This window comes from Plecotus auritus (assembly GCF_963455305.1).
Source record: "Plecotus auritus genome assembly, chromosome: 6".
Classification (NCBI taxonomy): Eukaryota; Metazoa; Chordata; class Mammalia; order Chiroptera; family Vespertilionidae; genus Plecotus; species Plecotus auritus.
Window position 1 is genome coordinate 105,536,878 of NC_137773.1, and position 8,238 is coordinate 105,545,115.

Sequence of the window (8,238 nt, forward strand, 5' to 3'; positions counted from 1 at the left end):
GGCTGTGAGGGCCGAGGCAAGCCACCACAGTGCAAGGGCCCTTGAATTTCATGCATCAGGCCTCTAGTCTATAATAATAAAAGTGTAATATGCTAATTAGACTGGACAGCTGAACAACCTTCCGGACCACCTTCCAGATGAAGCCGGGGCTGCCAGGGCCAAGGCAAGCTGCCGCGGCTGAGAGGGCTGAGCCCCTTGCACGAATTCCGTGCATCGGGCCTCTAGTTTAGTACATAAAAGCAATGTCAAGTATTTCATTAATAACTTTTATGTTGATCACATATTGAAATAGTAATACTTTTGATATATTGGATTCAATAAATATATTTGTAAAATTTATTTCACCTGTTTCTTTTTACTTTTTTTAAAAAAATTTTATCAGTTGGTGGGACACTAAGAGGTTAATGGTGATTCACATGCATAAATATGATCAGGAGGGTGTTCTAACTTTCTCTATTACCTGCTTCCAGAAGGAATGAATGGGGGCTTTGCTTTCTAATTTTGAAAATAAAAATAACATATACATCATAAAAAAATAAATGAAGGAAATTAAAATCAGTTGTCAGAGGTGGCAGGAATAACCAGTTTTGTCCTTAACAAACAAAGGGAGTGTTCACCTCCACCTTAAGAACATGTTTAGCCCTAACCAGTTTGGCTCAGTGGAGAGAGCGTTGGCCTGCGGACTGAAGGGTCCCAGGTTCGATTCCAGTCAAGGGCATGTATCTTGGTTGCGTGCACATCCCCCGTAGGGGGTGTGCAGGAGGCAGCTGAATCAATGTTTCTCTCTCATCGATGTTTCTAACTCTCTATCCCTCTTCCTTTCTCTCTGTAAAAAATCAATAAAATATATATTTTTTTAAAAAAAATGTTTACCTGGATTTTGAAACTGTCCACTTTTAACATACTTAAGGACAAACAAGAATGAAATATTCTGAAGCTGCTTTTATTTCAAGAATTCTGTGAGCTCTGCCCAGACACCAATGGCATGGGCTTGTCTCACAGCACCCATATACAACAGCACCGTGAGGGTGCCCTCGTGCCTTGGCCAGTCAACATGACTGAATCTACCATTGAGGGCTTCCTGGTTGCCCCTGAGTGGTCCCTTTGCATCTCCCATTCCTTGGGTAGGCAAGGAGCAGGCCTCAATGCCTGTTGGTCCCACACGTCTGTGGTCTGTGCCCTGTAGTTCTGTCCTCAGAGGGTATGTCACCTATAGCCACCCTACTGAGAAAGGGGGCCTCTTCCGTCATAGGCTTCTTCTCTGTCCACATTGCTCCAAATGGCCCCTGCCCAGGCAGAGTGTGGCCACATGTTGGGCCAGAGTCATAGTCACTGTCCTCTAGGAGCCTGGGACCAGGCCCCAGCAAGGAGGCTAAGAGGCTGCTTCATCCATTCTGGGCTGGATCAGCATGGTGGTGGCCTGCAGCGGGTAGTAGCGGCCCCGCCAGGTCTTCCAGAAGATGCCCTTCTTACGCTGCTGCCGCTGCCGAGGAATGGAGTGGAAGTACTGGCCATTAAGGTTCGAGTGGCTGCAAGTACCAAACCACCAGCCTCCTGTCAGAACAAAAGGGGACATGGTTAGGCGGGGCCTAACTACTGGGGCTGGGATAGCGATGAGGCTAGGCACTGGACTTACACACTTTATTTATTTTTTAAAATATATTGTATTGATTTTTTACAGAGAGGAAGGTAGAGGGATAGAGAGTTAGAAACATCGATGAGAGAGAAACATCGACCAGCTGCCTCCTGCACACTCCCCACTGGGGATGTGCCCGCAACCAAGGTACATGCCCTTGACTGGAATCGAACTTGGGACCCTTCAGTCTGCAGGCCGATGCTCTATCCACTGAGCCTGGACTTACACACTTTAGATGGGAGGGCTTTGGCAGTGGTTGTCAAACTGTGTCCTGAAGAACCTCAGGTTGTAACAGAGGAGTCTCAGGGACTCTGGGACCCCCAACCCAATAACCGTAGCTTTCACATCTGTGACCATGGCAAGTTACTTCCCTGCCTCTGACATTCATTAAAGACTTTCTATGATTGACATCTGTCTCATCAATTCATATTATATTGAACCATAAAAAATTACCAGTATTCCATCACTTTTTGATGTATTTTTAATTTATTTTTAAAGTCACCTTTTTAAATGTTTTTTAATAGATTTTTTTAGAGAGAGAGGAAAGAAGAGGGAGAGAGAGATAGAAACATTGATGAGAGAGACATTGATTGACTGACTCTTGCACACTCTCAAGATCGAGCCCACAACCTGGGCATGTGCATTGACTGGGAATTGAACTGGTAACCTCTTGGTCCATGGGTCAATGCTCAACCACTGAGCAACACTTGCCAGGCTTTTATTATTTTTTTAATCTTCACCTGAGGATATGTTTTTATTGATTTGAGAGAGAGAGAGAGAGAGAGAGAAACATGGATGGGTTGCCTCCCTTATGCAACCCAACCAGGGGATTGAACCCACAACCTGGTTAGGTGCCTGACCAGGAATCAAACCCACAACCTTTCAGTGCATAGGATGATACTCCAACCAACTGAGCCACACCTAGCTGCTCCATCATTTTCTGACCCACCAAAAGGGAGTTTGGTATGTTTCACTTCACAAAGCCTGGACTCTGCCTTAGATTTCATTAGAACAAGATGGAGTTTGTCTTGGTGGCTTTGCTACAATGTCATCACATTGAATATTCATAATAATTCTATGGAGTAGGCACTGTGATTATGCCCATTTTAAAAGTGGGGCAACTGAAGATGGGAGAGGTTAAGTCAGTCGCCCAACAGCACACAGCAAGTAAGGAAAAAAGGGTAATCGATGGAATTGTGTTGAAGGCAGGGCAGGGAAGCAGAAAGGCAGGGAAGGGAGGCCCCGCAGGCAAGACCAGGAGGGACAGAGCTTACTCACCGGAGAGGCTCCTTGCACAGTTCTTGTCTCCATGGAGGTCGTGGTCCTGGTCCCAAGTGGAGAAGGGAAGGGAGAGGCTGCTGGGTGTCATAGTGGTGGCACCCAGCTCGCTGGCCATGGGTGCTGTTAGCTGCAGGCTGTAGGCTGTGTCCTCACCACCCAGGCGGATGGGGAACTGCAATGACTTGGCATTGCCTTCCCAGTCCTGAAGCTGCACAGCCAGGTGGCTGCCATGGTCCCCCAAGATCAAGTGCATCTTCTCTAGGCCCAGCCAGAACTCTCCTACAGTGGGAACGGTCATCAGTGAGACAGGGACCCACCACCACAGCCCCCTCCTCTCCCTGTGCCTCTGGCTTCTGGAAACACCCACCTTGGGGATCTCCAAAGCCAGTCTTATAGGCTTCCCAGGGCTGATTGAAATCCACAGAGCCATCCTGGCGCCTCTGAATTATGGTCCAGCCTCCATCTGCCCAGACAGGTACAAGATCACTAGGAGCACCCTTCTCACAGGGGGCTCCAACTCCTCCATTTGGCTCCTAAACCCCAAGCCACCTCCAAACCCAGGGACAGCAATGCTCCCCTCATTCATCCCAGCAGGACTGGAGGAAGGTGGTCAAAGGAAGGAATACTGTGGACTGGCAGCAGGCGGGAGGCTCAACCTAGGTCTTTGTCCCCAGGACTCAGTAGGGAAAGAGGGAGTGGGAGTGAGGGAGGTGGACTGCACTTGACAGAATGACAACAGTTCCCTAGTGGGCTTACTCATCCTACCTGAGGTCATCTTGCAGTTAACCAGGAAAGGCAGGGACCCCTGAGGCTGGATCTGGAATAGTCCACTTTGCCGTTCTCCCTCTTCAAACAGCTCTTGGCAGTCCCTGGGCAGCCCTAAAGGGCAAAGAGAGGGACAGGGAGATTGAATCAGAGAGCAGTCCTGTGGGTCTCAGGAAACAGGTATATGTAGAATCTGGGCAGTGGGCAACAGGGATATTAGAGGGCAATCCTGAGTTCAGACACCCTCCCCTTCACTTGCCTAAAGTCTTCCATGGCTCCTTCTGACCTTCCTTAATACTGACTACAAGATGCTCCAGGATTGGCCTCTGCCCCCACCCTCCCTCTTCCCACACTGCATGCCCACCTTCTGGCCACATAGCCTTCCTTATCCCACACATCTTCCTGCCACAGGTCCTTTGTACATGCTGGTCCCTCTGCCTAGCATGCTCTTCACTCATGCCTTTTTATGCTTCAATGTAAGGGTTCCAGGTTCTGGAAGAAATCTCTGACCCCCCAGACCAGACCAGACTCCCAAAAAGGAGCATCAAGGACTTCCCACTCGAAATACTAGGGTCATCTTGTGTCCTCTCCCCGACTCCCTTCCCTGAATGAGGCCTCTATGAGGCCAGGGATAGGGAATGTTCTTGGCCCAGTCTGGCACCAGTGCCCAGGCTGATCCTAGTCCACAGCAGGTGTTTAATAAAGACACAATGACTGAATGATTGATAAATGAATATTTGCAGGAGCTGAATGGGGGGCTGGGCAGGGGAGGCAAGAGCTGAGCTGAACTAGACAGGCTTTGCTTTGTCTAGTGAGGGATTCGGATCAGGTCCGGATGGGACTTGCTGGGACAGAGACCCAGCCGGGGGTCCCAGAGGGGGAGTTGAATGACTGAGGAGTAAGAGAGGGAGGGAGGGAGGGAGGGTGGGAGGCAGGGAGGCAGGGAGGCAGGGAGGGAGAAGGGGAGGGAGGGAGGAAGTGAGGAAGGAGGGATGGCTACTGCTGGTGGGAAGTCCCGCCCCCAGACCAGCAAAGAAAGTAGGGGAAAGGTCGCTGGAGGGAAAGGGGGAGTGAAGGCTCAGGACAAGGGGTGAATGTATCCTATTGTTGCCAGGGTGGGGGCCAGCCCAGAGTGACTGCAGACACTTTCTGGCCCCTGGGGCAGCTCTCCTTTCTCCTACTTTTCCTTTCTTCCAATCAGGACAGGCACCTGGCCAAACCACCAATGTGGCTTCCATTAGCACCAGCTGTTTCTCTCTCCAGCTCTGAACTTTCCCCTACTTGGCAGGACTGAGCCAGAGTCTGGGAGTTCCCAAATCCATGAGTGCCCCCCTCCAATCCCCTCCACATCCCTCAGTCTGGACCTATACCTACTAGTCCATCCCAGAAGCCCCTCATCACAGGACAGAAGTTTGGGAGGGTGTACTGGACCCTTTCTGATAGGAGTGGGGGCGGGGGAGCCGTGTGTGTGCGCGAGGTAGGTGGTGGGCAGTAGGTGGTGGGCGGTGGGCGGCGGGAGGTGGCGGGCAGGAGGTGGTGGGGGAAGCCCTCAAAAGAGAGGGCTGGAAGCCAGCAATCAGTCTGAGGGTGTGAAGGGGTAGAATCTGAACTTTTACCCAGTTGGCTATAGACAGCCACAGATGCCAGGCCGGGTGATGGGGTAGGAGGACTAGAGGGAAGTTGGCTGGCTCTGGGGCCATGAACTTAAGGTGGGGCAGAGACAGGAAGCTGGGAGCCTGTGTTGACATACACAGACATGTGGTTGGAAATTTGGGCAATTTCAGGCATACATTCAAACAGGACCCAGAACTGCAGATGGTGGCAATGGCTAGCTCTATGTGGAAGTAGGGGAATGGGAAATGGGGGTAATCAGGTACTTTGGGGCCAAGAATGGGGGGAGGGACCAGGTGCTTAAATCCGCAGCCCTGGATTTGTCAGAGATGCAAGAGTGAATATGTCTGGCCAAGGAGATAGGCTCCCTGCCCTTGCTCTACCTCCTAGATCCGTGGTCGGCAAACTGCGGCTCGCGAGCCACATGCGGCTCTTTGGCCCCTTGAGTGTGGCTCTTCCACGAAATACCATGGCCTGGGCGAGTCTATTTTGAAGAAGTGGCATTAGAAGAAGTTTAAGTTTAAAAAATTTGGCTCTCAAAAGAAATTTAAATCGTTGTACTGTTGATATTTGGCTCTGCTGACTAATGAGTTTGCCGACCACTGTGACCTAGATCGACATTCCAAGTCTTAGAACCCTTCTCAAAGGCAGGGATTTGCTGTTCATCCAATAAGGACTCCAGACTCCCCAGCTGACACCCTCTTGTCCACCATGGTGCCATCCTAGAAAGTTCCAGCCTACATGGAGGTGTCCCTGCACTGCACCACCCCCTTCCCCACACTCCTGCATCTCAAGTCCCTTTTGGACTTGGACCCTCTTTCCCAATCCTTGCTCTATTAGTAGCCAGCAAGGCTTTGGGGAAAACCCACTGGCCCATGGGAAGAAGGGTGGGGCAGTCAGGGACAGAGCTGAAGAAGGTGCCCCTTTAGGCCTTCACCAGAGCCCAGAGGGACCCAGGGCCAAGACCTCTCTCCTCAAGTAAGGTGGGCATGACAAGGAGGGGTACAGGAATGGCAAGTGTATGTGTCTGTGTGTGGAGGTGGGAGCTGCCAGAGGACAGCAAAGGGCTGGACACTCACTGTGTAGGTGGGTTATGTTGTGAGTGGAGCCAACAGACTGGGACATCTTGGGCAGCCTCTTCCTCCTGGCAGGCTTGGCCACCCCACGGCCCAGGTGCGTGGGGGCCAGGAGGCCCACCTGGGGAAGGACGGGAAGAGAATGTCAGATATGACTGGCTCACACCCAGACTCACAGGTTCAGCTTGGACCTCCCTGCCCTCCTGGTGCAAGCATCTGGTACCTGGCTCTGCAGCTTCTGGATTCTCAGGTGCTGCTTCTCCAGGTGGCGCTGCTGTTGGGCCACCTTTTGGAAGAGTAGCTCGATCCTGCTGTTCTGAGCCTTGAGCTGAGTCTGGAGAGAGTGTGAAAAACCTGGTGAGGACCTGGCCTTCTGCTGCCAGCCTCTCCATTCACCCATTCCTCTGTCCTTCCAACTCTCCATCATTCGACTCCTGGGCAGGACAGCTGAAGGAGTCCTGGAAGCGCACCACTTCCGTCCACACCCTTCCAGACCCGCAAGAGAGTAGTACGAGTACGAACAGTCACCTGGGTAGCACGTACCTGCAGGCTGCGGAAGGTCTCAGGGACGGCCTCGCCCCGGGAGACCGGACTTACGGGGACGTGCGGGGGCGCGGCGACGGTTCCCGGCTCCTTGCAGGCGTCTCCGCACGCGCTCAGGCGCCGCTCCAGCGCGCCCAACTGGCCCCGGGTGCGCTCCGCGTGTTCGCGCAGCCCGTGCCCGAGCTGTAGGAGCCCGTGAGCCAGGACGTTCACCTCGTCCCAGGATGCGTAGCGGGGCGGCGGCTCCGCCGGCGCGGGGCGGCCCTGCGCGCTCAGCAGCCCGGCGGTGGCAGCGCACAGCACCAGGGCTGCTCCGGCCGTCGGCGCACAACGCATCCTTCCCTGTGGCCTGGGCGCGGGGACGTAGGGACTCAGACAGAGGGGCGCGCGGGCTCTCGGTGGATGCGGGTTCTAAATACGCGCCGACCCTGGCGGAGGCTCGCGTGGGTGCAGAAGCCCCAAAGGACAAGGATCAAGTCCAAGCCTCCCGCCCTTCGTTTGGCGTGTTCCTGCGACACCCTTTTTATAAGGCGGGTGCGAGATGGGGCGGAGCAGCTTCGAAGGCGGAGCGCACGTGCCGGGGGCGGGGTGTACAATCCGGGGTGGGGTTTTGTGCATTCTCAGCAGTGTAGTTAGTGTGAGGGGTGCAGGGCGCCCTAAGATTGCAAAACTCAGACTCCTCCCCACCTGGCTCTGACGCGGCTTCTCTGCCGACCGTGGGAGACGTGACTGTCCCCCTTACCGTAATCCTATTTCCTGCACCGAAATTCCGAGTGGGGAAAGGGCGCTGCCATACCCTAAGTCTGGGCAGCTGGCATTCCTTGTGTCCTCCTCAAGTCAACAATTGGGGAGAGGGCGGGAAAGAGACGTGTGAAAGGCCCTGGTGCACTGAGTCCCGCAGGACCCGCAGGACCGGGAGGGGAGCCCAAGATGTTTCCGGGAGAGCTTCCCAAGACCAGGCTGCTCCCTCCCTCCCCGCCCCCCTCCACCACTACCACCCAGATGTCTCCAAGCTCCCACGCTCCTTCCCGCTCAAGGATTCGTCATAGCAGAGGTGTCTGTGGATTCTTTAAAGTCCCTCATCATCACCCTTGCCCACAACCTAGTGCCCTGTTGGGAGGGCCCGTGTCTGTCCAGCTCAGGGTCTCACTTCCCACATTCTCTACCCCCAGGGTCTGCAGTGTCTGAGTCTTGCCTGCATCAAAGCAGAAACCTCGGAACAGAAAGAGGGGATACTTGGAAGGAAGGCCAACCCATTCATTCATTCATTCATTGGGCAGTCATCTACTCTCCTATATGGAGCTCCCAGGTTGGTGGTGGAGAGAC

General features: G+C 53.4%; 1 protein-coding gene across 2 annotated transcripts; it reads right to left on the bottom strand.

The window, feature by feature from the left end:
- Nucleotides 1-255: 255 nt before the first annotated feature.
- On the bottom strand, nucleotides 256-7,412 carry ANGPTL4 (angiopoietin like 4). 2 transcript variants are annotated; one of them, XM_080673373.1, is made up of 7 exons: nucleotides 6,913-7,412; nucleotides 6,593-6,703; nucleotides 6,373-6,490; nucleotides 3,683-3,796; nucleotides 3,285-3,380; nucleotides 2,915-3,196; nucleotides 256-1,554 (listed from the first exon to the last, which is right to left on the bottom strand). In XM_080673373.1, the coding sequence occupies exons 1-7, from the start codon at nucleotides 7,246-7,248 to the stop codon at nucleotides 1,373-1,375; spliced, it is 1,239 nt and encodes a 412-aa protein (XP_080529499.1). In that variant the 5' UTR covers nucleotides 7,249-7,412; the 3' UTR covers nucleotides 256-1,372. The 2 variants fall into 2 exon arrangements, with proteins under 2 accessions (XP_080529499.1, XP_080529498.1); XM_080673372.1 differs by having other exon boundaries at nucleotides 924-1,554; nucleotides 6,898-7,412.
- Nucleotides 7,413-8,238: the final 826 nt, after the last annotated feature.